This window comes from Coregonus lavaretus, assembly GCF_964263955.1.
Source record: "Coregonus lavaretus genome assembly, contig: HAP1_SCAFFOLD_659, whole genome shotgun sequence".
Classification (NCBI taxonomy): domain Eukaryota; kingdom Metazoa; phylum Chordata; class Actinopteri; order Salmoniformes; family Salmonidae; genus Coregonus; species Coregonus lavaretus.
Window position 1 is genome coordinate 72,179 of NW_028166415.1, and position 23,791 is coordinate 95,969.

At 43.0% G+C, this 23,791-nt stretch overlaps 2 protein-coding genes across 2 annotated transcripts; both read right to left on the reverse strand.

Moving 5' to 3' along the window:
- Positions 1–2,597: 2,597 nt before the first annotated feature.
- On the reverse strand, positions 2,598–8,425 carry LOC311114750 (microtubule-associated tyrosine carboxypeptidase 1-like; the record flags this gene model as incomplete). The annotated part of the gene is made up of 5 exons (XM_084189987.1): positions 2,598–2,688; positions 2,781–3,096; positions 4,739–4,871; positions 6,850–6,993; positions 7,523–8,425. Coding segments are annotated over 5 exons (1,587 nt in total), but the record flags the coding sequence as incomplete, so codon positions are not given.
- Positions 8,426–12,657: 4,232 nt separating this feature from the next.
- LOC311114763 (C-C motif chemokine 13-like) lies at positions 12,658–13,885 on the reverse strand. The gene is made up of 3 exons (XM_084189996.1): positions 13,737–13,885; positions 13,372–13,498; positions 12,658–12,813 (listed from the first exon to the last, which is right to left on the reverse strand). The coding sequence occupies exons 1-3, from the start codon at positions 13,798–13,800 to the stop codon at positions 12,675–12,677; spliced, it is 330 nt and encodes a 109-aa protein (XP_084046122.1). The 5' UTR covers positions 13,801–13,885; the 3' UTR covers positions 12,658–12,674.
- Between the last annotated feature and the right edge of the window lie 9,906 nt (positions 13,886–23,791).

Here is a 23,791-nt window from a genome sequence, read left to right on the forward strand (position 1 = left end):
TTTATGAACTGGTATAATGCTGTAATAACAGTCTGTTACTTTATGAACTGGTATAATGCTGTAATAACAGTCTGTTACTTTATGAACTGGTATAATGCTGTAATAACAGTCTGTTACTTTATGAACTGGTATAATGCTGTAATAACAGTCTGTGTGTTACTTTATGAACTGGTATAATGCTGTAATAACAGTCTGTGTGTTACTTTATGAACTGGTATAATGCTGTAATAACAGTCTGTGTTACTTTATGAACTGGTATAATGCTGTAATAACAGTCTGTTACTTTATGAACTGGTATAATGCTGTAATAACAGTCTGTGTGTTACTTTATGAACTGGTATAATGCTGTAATAACAGTCTGTGTGTTACTTTATGAACTGGTATAATGCTGTAATAACAGTCTGTGTGTTACTTTATGAACTGGTATAATGCTGTAATAACAGTCTGTGTGTTACTTTATGAACTGGTATAATGCTGTAATAACAGTCTGTTACTTTATGAACTGGTATAATGCTGTAATAACAGTCTGTGTGTTACTTTATGAACTGGTATAATGCTGTAATAACAGTCTGTGTGTTACTTTATGAACTGGTATAATGCTGTAATAACAGTCTGTGTGTTACTTTATGAACTGGTATAATGCTGTAATAACAGTCTGTTACTTTATGAACTGGTATAATGCTGTAATAACAGTCTGTGTGTTACTTTATGAACTGGTATAATGCTGTAATAACAGTCTGTGTGTTACTTTATGAACTGGTATAATGCTGTAATAACAGTCTGTGTGTTACTTTATGAACTGGTATAATGCTGTAATAACAGTCTGTGTTACTTTATGAACTGGTATAATGCTGTAATAACAGTCTGTGTGTTACTTTATGAACTGGTATAATGCTGTAATAACAGTCTGTGTGTTACTTTATGAACTGGTATAATGCTGTAATAACAGTCTGTGTGTTACTTTATGAACTGGTATAATGCTGTAATAACAGTCTGTGTTACTTTATGAACTGGTATAATGCTGTAATAACAGTCTGTGTGTTACTTTATGAACTGGTATAATGCTGTAATAACAGTCTGTGTGTTACTTTATGAACTGGTATAATGCTGTAATAACAGTCTGTGTTACTTTATGAACTGGTATAATGCTGTAATAACATAGTCTGTGTTACTTTATGAACTGGTATAATGCTGTAATAACAGTCTGTGTGTTACTTTATGAACTGGTATAATGCTGTAATAACAGTCTGTGTGTTACTTTATGAACTGGTATAATGCTGTAATAACAGTCTGTGTTACTTTATGAACTGGTATAATGCTGTAATAACAGTCTGTGTGTTACTTTATGAACTGGTATAATGCAGTAATAACAGTCTGTTACTTTATGACCTGGTATAATGCTGTAATAACAGTCTGTGTGTTACTTTATGAACTGGTATAATGCTGTAATAACAGTCTGTGTGTTACTTTATGAACTGGTATAATGCTGTAATAACAGTCTGTGTGTTACTTTATGAACTGGTATAATGCTGTAATAACAGTCTGTGTTACTTTATGAACTGGTATAATGCTGTAATAACAGTCTGTGTGTTACTTTATGAACTGGTATAATGCTGTAATAACAGTCTGTGTGTTACTTTATGAACTGGTATAATGCTGTAATAACATAGTCTGTGTTACTTTATGAACTGGTATAATGCTGTAATAACAGTCTGTGTGTTACTTTATGAACTGGTATAATGCTGTAATAACATAGTCTGTGTGTTACTTTATGAACTGGTATAATGCTGTAATAACAGTCTGTGTGTTACTTTATGAACTGGTATAATGCTGTAATAACAGTCTGTGTTACTTTATGAACTGGTATAATGCTGTAATAACAGTCTGTGTGTTACTTTATGAACTGGTATAATGCTGTAATAACAGTCTGTGTTACTTTATGAACTGGTATAATGCTGTAATAACATAGTCTGTGTGTTACTTTATGAACTGGTATAATGCTGTAATAACAGTCTGTGTTACTTTAGGGCTGGATCAAAAATCTCCAGGACCGAAGTGGAAGAACCCTGGTATAGGTCAATAAAAACACAAGGATTATTCACATTTTTTATTGGTTAGGTCATCCAGCTACCTTACCGTTCAAATAGTTAAAATTATTTGAAATATAAATCTTCAAGGATAACAGTCAAACTGAAAGTGAAACTTCAAACAAAAATATAATTTCGCGAATGAAAAAAACAACCTCCAAGCACCTAAACTAAAGTAAAGCACAAAACATCAAACAAACAAAACAGTCATTCCTATTTTTATCACTATACATAACTTCAAAAATAATAATAAACATATTAATAAATGAATGTAAACAGCATTGATACAACATGGGCAGGAATAGATTAGACAGACTGGTGACACTCATTTCACTCAACTGATCACTCTCTTAATCTCTTTATTTCACTTCATTTCTCTGGGGTTTCCCAGGGCTTCTCCCAGGGGTGGGGTGTGAGTTAGGGTTGGGGTGGTGGGTGGGTGGGGTGTGGCCAGGGTGTTGTATTCTGTCGTAAGTAAGGCTGATGATGATGATGATGATGAAGGTGGGTCTAGACACCGAAGGTGTTCTCTCCGCTGTACGCCACGTATAAAAAGCCGTCCTCGTCCTTCTCCTTCTCGTACAGCTGTCCCATGGTGATGCTGCAACGGACAGACATGAGGAAGAGGGAAATGTAGACGTAAACAGACCGTGGCCCAAATGGCACCCTATTCCCTAACATTCACACACACACTGTCCCCCACCAGGCTGCGAGGTGTCCGTCTGTCCCCTCTTGGCTCTGAGGCAGTACTCCCAGCGCACCGCGGGATCCTGGACGAACTGAGCGATGTGGCTGAAGAGCTGGCTGAAGCTCATCCTGGCGGCGTGGTACACCGTATAGTAGAGCAGAGCGGCGCGCCACAGGTAGGGCTGTTTCCGTAGCAACACACTGTGCAGGCTTGCCAGGCCCTCTTCCGTGGGATTGGCCGGTTTCAGGCCATACTGCTTCCTGCCTGCGGAAGTGGACCAGGACTGCAGGTTGTTGTTCACACCCCGAAGGTAGTGGGTTCCTGGGAGGGAGAGATGGAATAACATGGGGGTGTAGAGATGAGAGATGGAAGTAGATTTATTTCAGGTAATGTTTGAGAGAGAGAGCGATGAAAATCATGGAATTGTATTAAGGTTGTGTGTGACAGAGCTGGAAGAAGGTTTATTTCAGGTAATGTTTGCCTGAGAAAGAGATGGAATAACAGGAAGGTATTGAGGCAGTGTATACCTGATAGGGAGAGAGAGATGAAGGATGGTTCATTTTAGACTAGCCTTACTTGGCTTCTGTAGTGGACATGGCTGGTGAACAAATTCAACACAAATACTGAGTTGTGTTTGCGTAGAACTCAGAAATGATAACTCATAACTAATTTATGATGCTGTGAGGATGATAAACACAACCCAAATCCCCCACACGGTGACAACATGCTGTATGGTACAGTCAGTGATAAACACATCCCAGATCCCCCACACAGTGACAACATGCAGTATGGTACCGTCAGTGATAAACACAACCCAAATCCCCCACACGGTGACAACATGCTGTATGGTACAGTCAGTGATAAACACATCCCAGATCCCCCACACAGTGACAACATGCTGTATGGTACCGTCAGTGATAAACACATCCCAGATCCCCCACACGGTGACAACATGCTGTATGGTACCGTCAGTGATAAACACATCCCAGATCCCCCACACGGTGACAACATGCTGTATGGTACCGTCAGTGATAAACACATCCCAGATCCCCCACACGGTGACAACATGCTGTATGGTACCGTCAGTGATAAACACATCCCAGATCCCCCACACGGTGACAACATGCTGTATGGTACCGTCAGTGATAAACACATCCCAGATCCCCCACACGGTGACAACATGCTGTATGGTACCGTCAGTGATAAACACATCCCAGATCCCCCACACGGTGACAACATGCTGTATGGTACAGTCAGTGATAAACACATCCCAGATCCCCCACACGGTGACAACATGCTGTATGGTACCGTCAGTGATAAACACATCCCAGATCCCCCACACGGTGACAACATGCTGTATGGTACCGTCAGTGATAAACACATCCCAGATCCCCCACACGGTGACAACATGCTGTATGGTACAGTCAGTGATAAACACATCCCAGATCCCCCACACGGTGACAACATGCTGTATGGTACCGTCAGTGATAAACACAACCCAAATCCCCCACACGGTGACAACATGCTGTATGGTACAGTCAGTGATAAACACATCCCAGATCCCCCACACGGTGACAACATGCTGTATGGTACAGTCAGTGATAAACACATCCCAGATCCCCCACACGGTGACAACATGCTGTATGGTACCGTCAGTGATAAACACATCCCAGATCCCCCACACGGTGACAACATGCTGTATGGTACCGTCAGTGATAAACACATCCCAGATCCCCCACACGGTGACAACATGCTGTATGGTACCGTCAGTGATAAACACATCCCAGATCCCCCACACGGTGACAACATGCTGTATGGTACCGTCAGTGTAGTGTACCTATCTCATGCCTGAACATGCCCTCCAGCCAGTGTAGTGTACCTATCTCATGCCTGAACATGCCCTCCAGCCAGTGTAGTGTACCTATCTCATGCCTGAACATGCCCTCCAGCCAGTGTAGTGTACCTATCTCATGCCTGAACATGCCCTCCAGCCAGTGTTGTCGTGCTCCAGACAGGTTGATGGTCAGAGTGGGACGACAACTCTCCACCATCATCACAGCCTGCGACAGCAGCTCCTCAGACAGACACACCACCACCTAGACCAGGTCATCATCATTACCATCATCATCATCATCATCATCATCATCATCATCATCATCATCATACAGACACACCACCACCTAGACGAGGTCATCATCATTACCATCATCATCATCATCATCATCATACAGACACACCACCCTCTAGATAAGGTTATCATCATCATCATACAGACCACCACCCTCTAGACAAGGTTATCATCATCATCATCATCATACAGACCACCACCCTCTAGACAAGGTTATCATCATCATCATACAGACACACCACCACCTAGACCAGGTCATCATCATTACCATCATCATCATCATCATCATCATCATACAGATACACCACCCTCTAGATAAGGTTATCATCATCATCACACAGACCACCACCCTCTAGACAAGGTTATCATCATCATCACACAGACCACCACCCTCTAGATAAGGTTATCATCATCATCACACAGACCACCACCCTCTAGACAAGGTTATCATCATCATCATACAGACCACCACCCTCTAGACAAGGTTATCATCATCATCATACAGACCACCACCCTCTAGACAAGGTTATCATCATCATCATACAGACACACCACCACCTAGACCAGGTCATCATCATTACCATCATCATCATCATCATCATCATCATACAGACACACCACCCTCTAGATAAGGTTATCATCATCATCACACAGACCACCACCCTCTAGACAAGGTTATCATCATCATCACACAGACCACCACCCTCTAGATAAGGTTATCATCATCATCACACAGACCACAACCCTCTAGACAAGGTTATCATCATCATCATACAGACCACCACCCTCTAGACAAGGTTATCATCATCATCATACAGACCACCACCCTCTAGACAAGGTTATCATCATCATCATACAGACACACCACCACCTAGACCAGGTCATCATCATTACCATCATCATCATCATCATCATCATCATACAGACACACCACCCTCTAGATAAGGTTATCATCATTACCATCATCATCATCATCATCATCATCATACAGACACACCACCCTCTAGACAAGGTTATCATCATCATCACACAGACCACCACCCTTTAGACAAGGTTATCATCATCATCACACAGACCACCACCCTCTAGATAAGGTTATCATCATCATCACACAGACCACCACCCTCTAGACAAGGTTATCATCATCATCATACAGACCACCACCCTCTAGACAAGGTTATCATCATCATCATACAGACCACCACCCTCTAGACAAGGTTATCATCATCATCATACAGACACACCACCCTCTAGACAAGGTTATCATCATCATCATACAGACCACCACCCTCTAGACAAGGTTATCATCATCATCACACAGACCACCACCCTCTAGACAAGGTTATCATCATCATCACACAGACCACCACCCTCTAGACAAGGTTATCATCATCATCACACAGACCACCACCCTCTAGACAAGGTTATCATCATCATCACACAGACCACAACCCTCTAGACAAGGTTATCATCATCATTACACAAAGACATCTTGTTAACACACTAACCTTCAAACACACTACACCACAGGAGTTTGGTGGCACCTTAATTTGGGAGGACGGGCTCGTGGTAATGGCTTGAGAGGAATCGGTGGAATGGTATCAAATACATCAAACACATGGTTTGATGCCATTCCATTCACTCCAATCCAACCATTATTATGAGCCGTCCTCCCCTCAGCAGCCTCCACTGCATTACACGTAACACACCAACCCACAAACACACTACCCATAACACACCAACCCACAAACACACTACCCATAACACACCAACCCTCAAACACACTACCCATAACACACCAACCCTCAAACACACTACCCATAACACACCAACCCACAAACACACTACCCATAACACACCAACCCACAAACACACTACCCATAACACACCAACCCTCAAACACACTACCCATAACACACCAACCCTCAAACACACTACTCACTCACCTCTCCTACACAGTTCTCCTTCTGCAGGTACTTGCGTGCAGCAGCCCAGACTCTACTCTTCGGTAAAATACTTCCTCCCGTCACCTCCTCAAAGTTCTCATAGTTACCAAACTTCCTCAGAATACACTCCATAATCCCAACAGCCTAGAGAGAGAGAGAGAGATCAACCCAGAGAGACAGAGGAGGGAAAGAGAGAGAATGAGAGAGAGCGTTAGAGAGAGAAGCACCTAGAGAGAGAGAGAGAGAGAGAGAGAGAGAGAGAGAGAGAGAGAGAGAGAGAGAGAGAGAGAGAGAGAGAGAGAGAGAGAGAGAGAGAGAGAGAGAGAGAGAGAGAGAGAGAGAGAGAGAGAGAGAGAGAGAGAGAGAGAGAGAGAGAGAGAGAGAGAGAGAGAGAGAGAGAGAGAGAGAGAGAGAGAGAGAGAGAGAGAGAGAGAGAGAGAGAGAGAGAGAGAGAGAGAGAGAGAGAGAGAGAGAGAGAGAGAGAGAGAGAGAGAGAGAGAGAGAAACGCCCAGGAAGAGCAAACAACGATTTCAGGACCTGAAGAGCAAGCAATGACATTTCAAGTTTCAAGTTAATTTGCCACAAAATGAACATAATAACTAAACATGCAGAAATCCCCAGAGTGGGTTATCTTCCTATCATCTAATATCTTTGCCAGACAGAGAGACCTACCTGTGTGAGGAAGAGGCCAGATCCCTCTCTGTATTTCTCCAGCACAGTACTGGGCTCCGGGGTCGAGTACTCAAACTGTGGGTCGTATTTATAGTCAGACTGGAAGAAGGCCTGCCTCTCCTGGTCTAGGTTAACGGGTCTGAGGGCCACAAGGAGACAGGGGCCCCGCGGCGTGGAAGGCAAGGGCAGCGTGGAGGCCCCTCCAAACCCCCGGGCAATGTGGGGAAGGGAGGTGGCTGGCCGCATACGCCCCCTGGTGGCCCGGAGGCCCATTGAGGAGTTGTTGACGGTACAGGTGCTCTCGCTGCGGCGCATCCAGCCTCTGGGGCCCAGGCTGGGGCTGGTGAGGGAGCGGGCTGGGGGCGAGGAGGCAGAGGAGGGACCACCACCGCTGCGCCAGGGGGGCTGCAGGACCCTGCGGTCCAGCACGGGCTCAGAGCCACGGAGACGCAGGGGCGTCACGTCCAGGCTGAGGGGCCGGCGGAGTGGGGGCCTGGTCGCCACCTTGTTCCGAGACGAGGCCGTTGCCATGGTGACGTCCCGCCGCAGAGAGACCACCGGTCCATCATATGGCGAGTCTGGGTGAGAGGAGTCGGTCGAGGAGCAAGCACTGGCACTAGGGCTGGGGGTAAGGCCGACATTGGCCCCCAACAACTGAGGTTGAGGCTGGGGTCCATTGTGGGAGTTGGATAGCCGCTCCCTCTTGGTGACACTGCTCGTCCTGGCACGGAGCCAGGTGCTGGTGGTGGTTTTGGGAGGGTCCGGTGTTGGTTCTTCTGTGGTTTTGGGAGGGTCTGCTCTGGTGCCTTCTGTTCTAGTGGTGGTGGTGTTAATGGTTTTGGTAGTGTCAGGTCTGGTCTCTTCTTTTCTAGTTGTGTTGGTGGTGGTTTTGGGGGCATCTGGTCTGGTGTTTTCTAGTCTGGTGCTGTCGCTTGTGGTGGTTTTGCGAGGATCCGGTCTTGGTTCTGGCCCTGTCAGGTCTGTGGTGCTGCTGCTCCCTCTGACCCCCTGGACATCTGTCCGATCCATACAGTCCTCACCTGGGTCCAAAACCATCACCGCTGGTCCAACCACACCACACTGCAAACACAAGATGGTCAGCTTTTGGTCTGTCACAAATAACCCATTGATTGTTATGACTCTTTTATGCAGTCAGTGCTTGTGTCAGGAATAGGTGACAACAAGTTCAAAAACATTTGTGCCACTGCTTTAACTGGATTCCATGGACCCATTACTGGCCTAGTGGCTTTATGGACAGGGGCACGCAAATGTCCCTGTCTGATTATCTGATTATGCAAGTAAACCTCCGATTTTGAATCCGCCTGCCTGCAACATAGAGAGGACTCCGTCGGGGCGGGGTTTCTGTGCTGCTGAATTCGAAACGAGGTGGTCGGGACGGGCTCTGGCCATCCCATATATGGGACTAGTATTGACTTCAAACAAGAACAAAGATCCGAATCATATAGATGTCTAGCCTACATATTTAGCCTATATTTACACACGGCAGGCGCGACTTCTGCAGTGTATTGGATTGAGGTTTTATATCCATTTGGACCACCAAAGTGTATTGCATACAAATTAGCAGGATATCTCTCCGTTATTCTGACATGGGCGTAATGTAATGGGGAAAATACTCGTTGTGCTATATTGTAGCCTACAACAAACCGTTATTATGACACTGTGTTATTATTATAGCCATGTCAATAGCCATAAGTGTCAATATATTGTTTTCAATGACAGTAAAGGATGAATCGAGAAAAGAACGGTTTTCTCAACATGTGTAGTTTTCTTCTGATCTGATCTTTAGAATCAGATAATAAATCGAGGATGAGCAAGACAATAACCAAAACTCAAATAATCGTAGTCATAAATGTGTTTTACCTTGCAGCCGGGTTTGGTGATCAGATTTGTAAACGCAGGCTTTTCTTTAATTCATGACGCCCAGCTCTGCTAGAGCTCTCCACAATGAGCGGCGGGAAGGTTTCCGGTGGATATGAGCAGCTATAGTGGATGGGCCGCCCGGAGAGGCATGCGAGGAAGTTCGGACTGTGTTGGAAGATATGACGCGGTGGCACCGTTGATGAACTAGCCAGCGAGCCATGCGCAGTGCGTGCCGCTATCCTGCGTCCTTACGCACGTGGCATCTCTCGGAGGCAACGGAGCAGTGAGGAGCACGTAGCCGACATTCCCCGAGGTTAACATAAGCCCCGTATAATTATAACGGTTAGAGCCTGATAGTGAGATCAATACATTGAGATGTACATACAGTGCCTTCGTAAATTATTCAGACCCCTTAACTTTTCCCACATTTTGTTATGTTACAGCCTTACTCTAAAATTGATTAAATAAATACAAATCCTCACACAATACCCCATAATGACAAATCAAAAACAGGTTTTTAGAAATGTTTTGCACATTTATTAACAAACAAAAAACAGAAATACCTTATTTACATAAGTATTCAGACCCTTTGCTATGAGACTAGAAATTGAGCTCAGGTGCATCCTGTTTCCATTGCTCATCCTTGAGATGTTTCTACAACTTGATTGGAGTCCACCTGTGGTAAATTCAATTGATTGTACATGATTTGGAAAGGCACACACCTGTCTATATAAGGTCCCACAGTTGACAGTGCATGTCTGCCCAAAAACCAAGCCATGAGTTCAAAGGAATTGTCCGTAGAGCTCAGAGACAGGATTGTGTCGATGCACAGTTCTGGGGAAGGGTACCAAAACATTTCTGCAGCATTGAAGGTCCCCAATAACACAGTAGCCTCCATCATTCTTAAATGGAAGAAGTTTGGAACCACTAAGACTCTTCCTAAAGCTGGCCGCCCGTCCAAACTGAGCAATCGGGGGAGAAGGGCCTTGGTCAGGGAGGTGACCAAGAACCCGATAGTCACTCTGACAGAGCTCTAGAGTTCCTCTGTCTAGATGGGAGAACCTTCCAGAAGGACAACCATCTCTGCAGCACTCCACCAATCAGGCCTTTATGGTAGAGTGGCCAGACGGAAGCCACTCCTCAGCAAAAGGCATTTGGAGTTTGCTAAAAGGCACCTAAAGACTCTCAGACCATGAGAAACAAGATTCTCTGGTCTGATGAAACCAAGATTGAAGCATGGTGGTGGCAGCATCATGCTGTGGGGATGTTTTTCAGCGGCAGGGACTGGGAGACTAGTCAGGATCGAGGCAAAGATGAATGGAGCAAAGTACAGAGAGATCCTTCATGATAACCTGCTCCAGAGCGCTCAGGACCTCAGAATGGGGCAAAGGTTCACCTTCCAACAGGACAACGACCCTAAGCACACAGCCAAGACAACACAGGAGTGGCTTCGGGACAAGTCTCTGAATTCCTTGAGTGGCCCAGCCAGAGCCCGGACTTAAACCTGATTGAACATCTCTGGAGGACCTGAAAATAGCTGTGCAGCAACGCTCCCCATCCAACCTGACAGAGCTTGAGAGGATCTGCAGAGAAGAACGGGAGAAACTCCCCAAATACAGGTGTGCCAAGCTTGTAACGTCACACCCAAGAATACTCGATGCTGTAATCACTGCCAAAGGTGCTTCAACAAAGTACTGAGTAAAGGGTCTGAATACTTATGTAAATGTCATATTTCAGTTTTTTATTTGTAATAAATTACTAAACATTTCTAAAAACCTTTTTCTTGCTTTGTCATTAAGGGGTATTGTGTGTAGATTGATGAGGAGAAAAAAAAACAATTTAATCCATTTTAGAATAAGGCTGTAACGTAACAAAATGTGTAAAAAGTCAAGGGGTCTGAATACTTTCCGAAGGCACTGTAAGGTCCTGTGGTTAAACTCCTCAGAAAGCCCTTCAGTAATGCCCCCAGTCTTTTTAATTCAACGTTTAAATAACATTATGTCTAATAAATCACTGTGTGTTTATTTCATGAAAATAACTTGAAATATATATTTTGTATCATTTATTTTCCCGAGCCTCCTTTTTGCCATTGAAATGCTCAGTCTGATTGTGTGGCTGTGCCGATACACATTGTAATACAGTGGTGGATAGGATCCTCTAGATCAGGGTTCTTCCATTCCGGTCCTGGAGGGCCGAAACACTTCTGGTTTTTTATTTCTACCTGGTAGTTAATTGCACTCACCTGGTGTCCCAGGTCTGAATTAGCCCCTGATTAAGAAGGAGAGGATGAAAAACAGAGGTGTTTCGGCCCTCCAGGACCGGAATTGAAGAACCCTGGTCTAGACTCTGCAGCCTACCCTGCTTAACCCCTTCAAAGTAGGATACATATGCAAATAAAAGACGACTGGTCATTGGTCATAATAATCAGATCAGATTGTGATGTCATGCTGTGGGCCAATAACTCCATCCCACCTGAACAGACTGAAATTCGAGGCACTTTTTTTCTTCTACAAAAAGCTTACTCTAAAAAGGGCATTATCACAATTTCAGAGTGTTATTTCGACCTCCATAGTGTGTAAAATGTAATAAATAAAAAAAAACAGTTGAACAGTTTATTCTGTTTCTGTGTTGCTGACTGTTGACCTCTGTTCTCTCGGAAGCAGAGTTCTATGCAGTTCTGTGAGTTGTAACAGGGGCGGCAGGTAGCTTAGTGGTTAAGAGCGTTGTGCCAGTAACCAAAAGGTCGCTGGTTCTAATCCCCGAGCCGACTAGGTGAAAAATCTGTCGATGTGCCCTTGAGCAAGGGCACTTAACCCTAATTGCTCCTGTAAGTCGCTCTGGATAAGAGCGTCTGCTAAATGACTAAAATGTAAATGTAACACATGAATTGTTTTCTGAAATAAGAAACAACCAAAATGCTGAATCTGCTGGTTGCTAGTTTATGGAAATAGTTGATATCTGTCCATGTAACTGGCTCCATGCCTCAAGTAGTTGTGAAAAACTCTCCCTCACAAATGTGAAGCTTTTTTTAATCAAAGTATGAGTACCACAATAAGAACACAATTAACTTAGTTATTAAAATGTGGAACGTATTTAGCTTTATTGCTGAAACAAACATATGAATTTGTTGACAAAAAATAATAATTTCAAAATACACAGTAATTTTACACTATTTACACTATGGTCAATAAATAAGAATAAAATAATATTATTCTATGTACAACAAAAATATGATATTCTATTTTCTTGACAGATCTGACAGTTATGGCAGTTAGCTGGTGGTGGCGGTGGTTGATGACATCATCGTCGTCTTGGCAGTGGTCGATCTGCTCTCAATCTTGGTCACATGACTCTGGACCCAGGCTTCAGAAGGGTCAACACAAAATGTCTTCCCTTTCTTTGTGGTGAAACTGCAACAGAGTCACAACACATTGTCACTCATGACATCCAGATTCAGAATTTGCTCAAATGGAGCTGTAATTTAAGATTTTTTTAAATACAAAAATCATTACAAGAACATTGACGTCTTGATTTTTTCCAAAGTAACTGTTAGCAAATTCTGGTAAATTGATAAAACACACATTCTTTAATAACCTCAACGTCAACTTGTTTTGACATCTCATTGTCCTTTTAGCTCTATAGATGATATATTTTTAATGTTTTCCGTATATTTGGAATGCTTTCAGACAATGCGATTAATCACAATTAAATAACAATAGTGCAGTAAAATGACAGAAAGTGACCTTTAGTTAACTGATGAACTCTGACAGCCTTAGTGATCCTACGCTATCACCACTACAGTCCAGTGAAGTAAAGGGTCTCTATGTATCGGAGGTTGTAACCATGCATCCCTAGCAACAGATTTGGACCCGTCCACAAACGGTATAGAACATGTTATGCCTTTAGAAATCTCTGTGTGTGTGTGTGTGTGTGTGTGTGTGTGTGTGTGTGCATTGTGGTTAACTTACACCAGTGCTTTGCGAGGGCAGCTACTAGAGGTCTTATAAACTGACACCATTGCATCAAGAGGGAGCCTCCTGGGGTGGAACTTCACACAGCAATTTCTGGCAGTTATTGCTTCAATCCCCATGACAGCTGGAAACAAAGGACGATCACACTCACTGGTCAACACATGGTGCTTCTTCCTATGCACTCATATACACACTGTACATACACACACTGTACACACACACACACACACACACACACACACACACACACACACACACACACACACACACACACACACACACACACACACACACACACACACACACACACACACACACACACACACACACACACACACACACACACACACACACACACACACCTGCAGACGTGGTATGGAGGGAGCAGAGCAGTCCCAGGAGGAGTAGAGCAGTCAGGGTCTTCATGGTTCAGAGATGGTTGAGATGCTGAAGATTGTGTTGTCTGAGATGGTCACTGATGTTCTGGTCTCTGATGTTCTGGTCTCTGATGTTCTGGTCACTGATGTTCCTGTCTCTGATTCTCTGGTCTCTGATGTTCTGGTCTCTGATGCTCTGGTCTGGTTCTGTATCAGGGGTCTAGCTGATTCTCTGGTCTCTGATGCTCTGGTCTGGTTCTATGCCTGAGGTCTGATCTGACCTGTCTTTTATACAGAGAGCTGGTCCATCAGACCCATTGACAATTGACGGTGGAAACTCCCCTCCAACCTTCATTCACTCTGAATATCTTTCTAAGAACCAACATTCTGTTCGTTAGGTTCCTCTTCCTCAATTCTCTGTACCTCTGTTTCCACCAGTATGTTCAATAGGCTGCTATTTTCTGAAATACGCAGAATACATTTACTGGAGAATTGCATATCAAAGGAAGGCTATTAAAGTGAACTGCATACTATGATACATTACATCAAATATAAGAACAATTCAGATTAAATTAAGTTCTCTACATCATAAGCAACTAGTTTATAAGCAATACTTGAAATCAACTATGTATCTTTCAACTTTTAAATACAGATTTTAGGATGTGTCCATGTTGATAAAAACAAATAACTTAATTGCTGTACTCACACAGTAGTCTATCTGAGATCCAGCATACCCAGACCTCTAATCACCATCTTCCTCTTCCTCTGCTTTAATGACTCTGTGTGTGCAACAAAACCCCCCCAGCCCCCCCCCAATTTAGAAATCAAATATATCCTTCAAACATATTACTGCTTATTAAATCCACATACAGACAGTGGGTATTATTTCCAGTCAATTCAGTTATTAAAAGTCAATTTTATTTAGAAGAATTATAAATAATTAGGGCTACAATATTGGTCCCTGCAGGCTGCCCACATTCGGTGAACCTGCCTTTGCTCATTGGCTCCACGTTGGTCCTCAAGACTGGTGGCCCCAAGGCAGGTAGTCCCAAGACAGGTGGCCCCAAGACAGGTGGCCCCAAGACAGGTTGCCCCAAGACAGGTGGCCCCAAGGCAGGTGGACCCAAGGCAGGTGGACCCAAGGCAGGTGGACCCAAGGCAAGTGGCCCCAAGACAGGTGGCCCCAAGACAGGTGGCCCCAAGGCAGGTGGCCCCAAGGCAAGTGGCCCCAAGACAGGTGGCCCCAAGACAGGTGGCCCCAAGACAGTTGGCCCCAAGGCAGGTGGCCCCAAGGCAAGTGGCCCCAAGGCAGGTGAGAAGAAGAACTGTGTGCAAACCATGCCCCAAAATGTTCTAATGTGCCCCCGCCTTAACATTATGAAGTAGCTGGGATGTGGGCTAGCACGTTGGGCTGATGTGGGCTTGATGTGGACTTGGTGTGGCCTTGCCCGTTGGGCTGGTATGGGCTTGGTGTTGGCTAGCCCGTTGGGCTGGTGTGGACTTGGTTTGGGCTTGGTTTGCGCTAGCCCGTTGGGCTGATGTGGGCTTTGTGTGGGCTAGCCCGTTGGGCTGGTGTGGGCTTGATGTGAGGCTTGGTGTGGACTAGCCGGTGCCCACATGGGGTCATGGGGTCATGTTTGCTGGGTGGTAACTTCACAAATGGTACCACTTTAGTTTGTTTCAACTCATTTATTCATACATTCATTCATTTGTTAATTTATTTATTCATTCATTAATTCACTTGACATTTGCTTGCCTGTGCAGTTACTGTCAGTCCCTCCCTGTTTTCACCAGTAACTCTGTGCAGTACTGTGAACTCTGGCTTCAAGTTATTACAAACATTTAGAGAATGAGAGAAGAGTGCAGCAATGTTTGTTCTTAGAAAAGCTGCAGTAATTTGCAACAGACGAGGTTCTAATGACAGAATGGGGAAGTGAGAGTCTTTCTGAGTTGAACTGAAACAGGATGCTTGGTTCAGAGATTGTGTCAGCAAAATATGCATCTTCAACTGAACCCTATTTAATGATATAGATAGAGATCCATGGGTCAGTCAGTATGATTGTATATCCAGATGGGTCAGTCAGTATGATTGTATAACAGGCCTACAAGGAGTCTTATGTCATCAGTTTTGAACTCATTTTGAAAACAGCACATGATGGAAACATTTTCTAGAATTTCTTCAATTATACAGCTAAAGCCTGTTTCTGCTGAGTGTGAAGTTGGTGTGAGTGTTGGGAGAGTTACAGAGACTACAGTAGTCTAGTGAAGTTGGTGTGAGTGTTGGGAGAGTTAGAGAGACTACAGTAGTCTAGTGAAGTTGGTGTGAGTGTTGGGAGAGTTACAGAGACTACAGTAGTCTAGTGAAGTTGGTGTGAGTGTTGGGAGAGTTACAGAGACTACAGTAGTCTAGTGAAGTTGGTGTGAGAGTGGGGAGAGTTATAGAGACTACAGTAGTCTAGTGAAGTTGGTGTGAGAGTGGGGAGAGTTATAGAGACTACAGTAGTCTAGTGAAGTTGGTGTGAGTGTGGGGAGAGTTACAGAGACTACAGTAGTCTAGTGAAGTTGGTGTGAGTGTGGGGAGAGTTACAGAGACTACAGTAGTTTAGTGAAGTGGTGTGAGTGTGGGGAGAGTTATAGAGACTACAGTAGTCTAGTGAAGTTGGTGTGAGTGTTGGGAGAGTTATAGAGACTACAGTAGTCTAGTGAAGTTGGTGTGAGTGTGGGGAGAGTTACATTGAGTACAGTAGTCTAGTGAAGTTGGTGTTAGTGAGGGGAGAGTTACAGAGAGTACAGTAGTCTAGTGAAGTTGATGTTAGTGTGGGGAGATTTACAGAGAGTAAAGTAGTCTAGTGAAGTTGATGTTAGTGTGGGGAGATTTACAGAGAGTAAAGTAGTCTAGTGAAGTTGGTGTTAGTGTGGGGAGATTTACAGAGAGTACAGTAGTCTAGTGAAGTTGATGTTAGTGTGGGGAGATTTACAGAGAGTAAAGTAGTCTAGTGAAGTTGGTGTTAGTGTGGGGAGATTTACAGAGAGTAAAGTAGTCTAGTGAAGTTGGTGTTAGTGTGGGGAGATTTACAGAGACTACAGTAGTCTAGCGAAGTTGGTGTTAGTGTGGGGAGATTTACAGAGACTACAGTAGTCTAGCGAAGTTGCTGTGAGTGTGCGGAGAGTTACAGAGACTACAGTAGTCTAGTGAAGTTGGTGTGAGTGTGCGGAGAGTTACAGAGACCACAGTAGTCTAGTGAAGATGGTGTGAGTGTAGGGAGAGTTACAGAGACTACAGTAGTCTAGTGAAGTTGGTGTGAGTGTAGGGAGAGTTACAGAGACTACAGTAGTCTAGTGAAATTGGTGTGAGTGTGGGGAGAGTTACATTGAGTACAGTAGTCTATTGAAGTTGGTGTGAGTGTGGGTAGAATTACAGAGAGTAAAGTAGTCTAGTGAAGTTGGTGTTAGTGTGGGGAGATTTACAGAGAGTAAAGTAGTCTAGTGAAGTTGGTGTTAGTGTGGGGAGATTTACAGAGACTACAGTAGTCTAGTGAAGTTGGTGTGAGTGTGCGGAGAGTTACAGAGACTACAGTAGTCTAGTGAAGTTGGTGTTAGTGTGGGGAGATTTACAGAGAGTAAAGTAGTCTAGTGAAGTTGGTGTTAGTGTGGGGAGATTTACAGAGACTACAGTAGTCTAGTGAAGTTGGTGTGAGTGTGCAGAGAGTTACAGAGACTTAAGTAGTCTAGTGAAGTTGGTGTGAGTGTAGGGAGAGTTACAGAGACTACAGTAGTCTAGTGAAGTTGGTGTGAGTGTAGGGAGAGTTACAGAGACTACAGTAGTCTAGTGAAGTTGGTGTGAGTGTGGGGAGAGTTATAGAGACTAAAGCAGTCTAGTGAGGTTGGGGAGAGTGTGGGGAGAGTTACAGAGAGTACAGTAGTCTAGTGAGGTTGGGGAGAGTGTAGCGATAGTTACAGAGAGTACAGTAGTCTAGTGAAGTTGGTGTGAGTGTAGGGAGAGTTACAGAGACTACAGTAGTCTAGTAAAGTTGGTGTGAGAGTGGGGAGAGTTACATTGAGTACAGTAGTCTAGTGAAGTTGTTGTGAGTGTGGGGAGAATTACAGAGAGTAAAGTAGTCTAGTGAAGTTGGTGATAGTTGGGGAGAGTTACATTGAGTAAAGTAGTCTAGTGAAGATGGTGTGAGAGTGGGGAGACTTACAGAGAGTACAGTAGTCTAGTGAAGTTGGTGTTAGTGTGGGGAGATTTACAGAGAGCACAGTAGTCTAGTGAAGTTGATGTTAGTGTGGGGAGATGTACAGAGAGTAAAGTAGTCTAGTGAAGTTGGTGTGAGTGTAGGGAGATTTACAGAGACTACAGTAGTCTAGTGAAGTTGGTGTTAGTGTGGGGATATTTACAGAGAGTAAAGTAGTCTAGTGAAGTTGGTGTTAGTGTGGGGAGAGTTACAGAGAGTAAAGTAGTCTAGTGAAGTTGGTGTGAGTGTTGGAAGAGTTACAGAGACTACAGTAGTCTAGTGAAGTTGGGGAGAGTGTAGGGAGAGTTACAGAGACTACAGTAGTCTAGGGAAGTTGGTGTGAGTGTGGGGAGAGTTACAGAGACTACAGTAGTCTATTGAAGTTGGTGTGAGTGTGGGGAGAGTTACAGAGACTACAGTAGTCTAGTGAAGTTGGTGTGAGTGTGGGGAGAGTTACAGAGACTACTGTAGTCTAGTGAAGTTTGTGTGAGTGGGGAGAGTTACAGAGACTAAAGTAGTCTAGTGAAGTTGGTGTGAGAGTGGGGAGAGTTACAGAGTATACAGTAGTCTAGTGAAGTTGGTGTGAGTGTGGGGAGAGTTACGGAGATTACAGTAGTCTAGTGAAGTTGGTGTGAGAGTGGGGAGAGTTACAGAGTATACAGTAGTCTAGTGAAGTTGGTGTGAGTGTGCGGAGAGTTACAGAGACTACAGTAGTCTAGTGAAGTTGGTGTGAGTGTGGGGAGAGTTACAGAAACTACAGTAGTCTAGTGAAGTTGGTGTGAGTGTAGGGAGAGTTACAGAGACTACTGTAGTCTAGTGAAGTGGGTGTGAGTGTGGGGAGAGTTACAGAGACTACAGTAGTCTAGTGAAGTTGGTGTGATAGTGGGGAGAGTTACAGAGTATACAGTGGTCTAGTGAAGTTGGTGTGAGTGTGGGGAGAGTTACAGAGACTACAGTAGTCTAGTGAAGTTGGTGTGAGAGTGGGGAGAGTTATAGAGACTACAGTAGTCTAGTGAAGTTGGTGTGAGTGTGAGGAGAGTTATAGAGACTACAGCAGTCTAGTGAGGTTGGGGAGAGTGTGGGGAGAGTTACAGAGACTACAGTAGTCTAGTGAAGTTGGTGTGAGTGTGGGGAGAGTTACAGAGAGTACAGTAGTCTAGTGAAGTTGGTGTGAGAGTAGGGAGAGTTACAGAGACTACAGTAGTCTAGTGAAGTTGGTGTGAGTGTTTGGGAGAGTTACAGAGACTACAGTAGTCTAGTGAAGTTGGTGTGAGTGTGGGGAGATTTACAGAGACTACAGTAGTCTAGGGAAGTTGGTGTGAGTGTTGGGGAGAGTTACAGAGACTACAGTAGTCTAGTGAAGTTGGTGTGAGTGTTGGGAGAGTTACAGACTACAGTAGTCTATTGAAGTTGGTGTGAGTGTAGGGAGAGTTACAGAGACTACAGTAGTCTTGTCCGGGCCAAATCTGCCCGTAGCGTGTGTTAACCTGTTTCTGTAGCATGAGACTACTTGATGTAGGATACAAGTACACCCCCTGGACAGGATGTTAGTCTATTGCAGGACCTTACCCCATCTCCTTAAAGAGACAATCAGCAGTTGAAACAATAACAAAACATTTCCCTCCCCCTGTTTCAGTAAAAAGCTAGGGATTGGTCTGGACAAATGTAACCACTCTCAAATTCATAGATAGAACTATGAATGCAAGGACTGACCATCCATGATCTCAACATTATAGTTTTAACATGTTTAGAGGCTAAACAGTGGTTGTTTACATTTACTTTGTTCACAAACATTGGAGTAAAAAAGCTCATATTTTGGGTTCTGATTGGGTACGGCAGTTGAAGTTTGCTGATGAAGCGTTCATAAGTTATATTCTTCATTAATCAATGGGCTATATAATCATTATTTATATGTCCAAAAAAGTATATAGCAACTGCAGAATGCCACTTTAATGCTGAGTTCCAAGCAAAGAGGCATCGGGTCCCATTATTTGTTGTTGTTGTTGTTGTTGTTGTTGTGACTCGACCAGGGATCGAACCACCTACCTTCCAAACTGAGGGAAGACACAAACCACACCACACTAAATCTTAGAATCATTGATAGAAAACTATTCAATGATTTCATTTCACTAGGATGTAACGGTTTACAGTATGCTACTTTGTGAGTACAGCAATGTAGGTTTTTTATGAACATGGACACATCCTAACATCTGTATTTAAAAGTTGAAATATTCATAGTTGATTTCAAGTATTAATTAAAACTAGTTGCTTATGATGTAGAGAACTTAATTTAATCTTAATTGTTCTTGTATTTGATGTAATGTATCATAGTATGCAGTCCACTTTAATAGCCTTCCTTTGATTTGCAATTCTCCAGTAAATGTATTCTGCGTATTTCAGAAAATAGCAGCCTATTGAACATACTGGAGGAAACAGAGGTACAGAGAATTGAGGAAGAGGAACCTAACGAACAGAATGTTGGTTCTTAGAAAGATATTCAGAGTGAATGAGGGTTGGAGGGGAGTTTCCCCCCTCAATTGTCAATGGGTCTGATGGACCAGCTCTCTGTATAAAAGACAGGTCAGATCAGACCTCAGGCATAGAACCAGACCAGAGCTTCAGAGACCAGAGAATCAGAGACCAGAACATCAGAGACCAGAATATCAGTGACCAGAACATCAGAGACCAGAACATCAGAGACCAGAACATCAGAGACCATCTCAGACAACACAATCTTCAGCATCTCAACCATCTCTGAACCATGAAGACCCTGACTGCTCTACTCCTCCTGGGACTGCTCTGCTCCCTCCATACCACGTCTGCAGGTGTGTGTGTGTGTGTGTGTGTGTGTGTGTGTGTGTGTGTGTGTGTGTGTGTGTGTGTGTGTGTGTGTGTGTGTGTGTGTGTGTGTGTGTGTGTGTGTGTGTTGGGGAGTGGATGAGTAGCCATGCTGTGTAAGACGCTGTTGGATACACTCCTGGAGATCTTCATGATAACTGTGGTTTATGATCATTTGTTTCCAGCTGTCATTGAGTTGGAAACGGCAACTGAATGCTGTATGCCTTTCACCCAGAGGATCCCTCTTAAACAAGTGGTTTCTCTCAGAGCAACCTCCAGTAGCTGCCCTCGCAAAGCACTGATGTAAGTAAGCATAGTCTAAAGTTAACTGGACATCTAGGCTAGCCTGTTCCCAGATCTGTTTGTGCTATCACGTCAACTCCTTGTTATGCCTAACATGACCAGGAGTGACAAGGAGTTGGCATGATAGCACAAACACATCTGGAACCAGGCTATATCTAGGCTACACTGTACTAGACCAGATGGAGCATTCATATTATAGACTGGATGTCATGAGTGACAATGTGTTGTGACTCTGTTGCAGTTTCACCACAAAGAAAGGGAAGACATTTTGTGTTGACCCTTCTGAAGCCTGGGTCCAGAGTCATGTGACCAAGATTGAGAGCAGATCGACCATATTGTCGTCAACCCCCATCCCCTCCTAACACCCTAACCCTTGGTTGTGCACTATGAAGGGAACAGGGTGTCATTAGGGACACAGCCCTAGTCAGATATGTCAATACCCTATCTGAGCTTGGTATGGAGTAGGTTCAATGTAATGTGCTAGGTCTAGGATATATTCATTGTTTATTTTTCTGTAACTGTAAACATATTTGACATGTAGCTATTCAGTAACCTATTTAACATTTTATATATTATAAATCCGTTGAAGCTTTCAAACATATCCTGTGAAAGAGTGGATCATATTATTAAATTAATGTATTTACTTTGATGATATTGTGATGGATTGATGGGTTGTATATATAACTATTCCACTATACTGATATATATATATATATATATATAGTTTTTTTCACTTTGTCCATCTGCAGTTCTTTAAATAAATCAAGTATTCTGAAAAATTCTCTATGATATTCATTTTAGCATTCTCAATGTATAGAGAATATACATTGAGTGTACAAAACAGTAGGAACACCTTCCTAATATTGAGTTGCACCCCCCCCCCCCCTTTTGCCCTCAGAACAGCCTCAATTCATCGGGGCGTGTACTCTACAAAGTGTCAAAAGTGTTCTACAGGGATGCTTGGCCCATGTTGACTCCAATGTTTGCCCACAAGTTGTGTCAAGTTGGCTGGATGTCCTTTTGGGTGGTGGACAATTCTCGATACACACAGAAAACTGTTGAGCGTGAAATGTTCCTATTGTTTTGTACACTCAGTGCATGGACTATCTCTGTCACAAGCCCTTTCAAATCCCTCTCATCGATCTCATCAACACTGACTGGCCCCATCTAGAGGAGCAAAACGGAACTAACTTCCAAGACATTTAATTGTTATTATGAACTGGTATAATGCTGTAATAACAGTCTGTGTGTTACTTTATGAACTGGTATAATGCTGTAATAACATAGTCTGTGTGTTACTTTATGAACTGGTATAATGCTGTAATAACAGTCTGTGTGTTACTTTATGAATTGGTATAATGCTGTAATAACAGTCTGTGTGTTACTTTATGAACTGGTATAATGCTGTAATAACAGTATGTTACATTATGAACTGGTATAATGCTGTAATAACATAGTCTGTGTGTTACTTTATGAACTGGAATAATGCTGTAATAACAGTCTGTGTGTTACTTTATGAACTGGTATAATGCTGTAATAACAGTCTGTGTGTTACTTTATGAACTGGTATAATGCTGTAATAACAGTCTGTGTGTTACTTTATGAACTGGTATAATGCTGTAATAACATAGTCTGTGTGTTACTTTATGAACTGGTATAATGCTGTAATAACAGTCTGTGTGTTACTTTATGAACTGGTATAATGCTGTAATAACAGTCTGTTACTTTATGAACTGGTATAATGCTGTAATAACAGTCTGTGTGTTACTTTATGAACTGGTATAATGCTGTAATAACAGTCTGTGTGTTACTTTATGAACTGGTATAATGCTGTAATAACAGTCAGTGTGTTACTTTATGAACTGGTATAATGATGTAATAACAGTCTGTGTGTTACTTTATGAACTGGTATAATGCTGTAATAACAGTCTGTGTTACTTTATGAACTGGTATAATGCTGTAATAACAGTCTGTTACTTTATTAACTGGTATAATGCTGTAATAACAGTCTGTGTGTTACTTTATGAACTGGTATAATGCTGTAATAACAGTCTGTGTGTTACTTTATGAACTGGTATAATGCTGTAATAACAGTCTGTGTGTTACTTTATGAACTGGTATAATGCTGTAATAACATAGTCTGTGTGTTACTTTATGAACTGGTATAATGCTGTAATAACAGTCTGTGTGTTACTTTATGAACTGGTATAATGCTGTAATAACAGTCTGTGTGTTACTTTATGAACTGGTATAATGCTGTAATAACAGTCTGTGTGTTACTTTATGAACTGGTATAATGCTGTAATAACATAGTCTGTGTGTTACTTTATGAACTGGTATAATGCTGTAATAACATAGTATGTGTGTTACTTTATGAACTGGTTTAATGCTGTAATAACAGTCTGTTACTTTATGAACTGGTATAATGCTGTAATAACAGTCTGTGTGTTACTTTATGAACTGGTATAATGCTGTAATAACATAGTCTGTGTGTTACTTTATGAACTGGTATAATGCTGTAATAACAGTCTGTGTGTTACTTTATGAACTGGTATAATGCTTTAATAACACAGTCTGTGTGTTACTTTATGAACTGGTTTAATGCTGTAATAACAGTCTGTTACTTTATGAACTGGTATAATGCTGTAATAACAGTCTGTGTGT

Excerpts from the sequence above, each read along its gene's own strand:
- LOC311114763 (XM_084189996.1), bottom strand. The coding sequence starts at position 13,800 with ATGAAGACCCTGACTGCTCTACTCCTCCTGGGACTGCTCTGCTCCCTC. Across the intron at positions 13,499-13,736 it reads CCTCCATACCACGTCTGCAG|CTGTCATGGGGATTGAAGCA; the intron begins GTGTGTGTGTGT and ends CTTTGTTTCCAG. Across the intron at positions 12,814-13,371 it reads TGCCCTCGCAAAGCACTGGT|TTTCACCACAAAGAAAGGGA; the intron begins GTAAGTTAACCA and ends ACTCTGTTGCAG.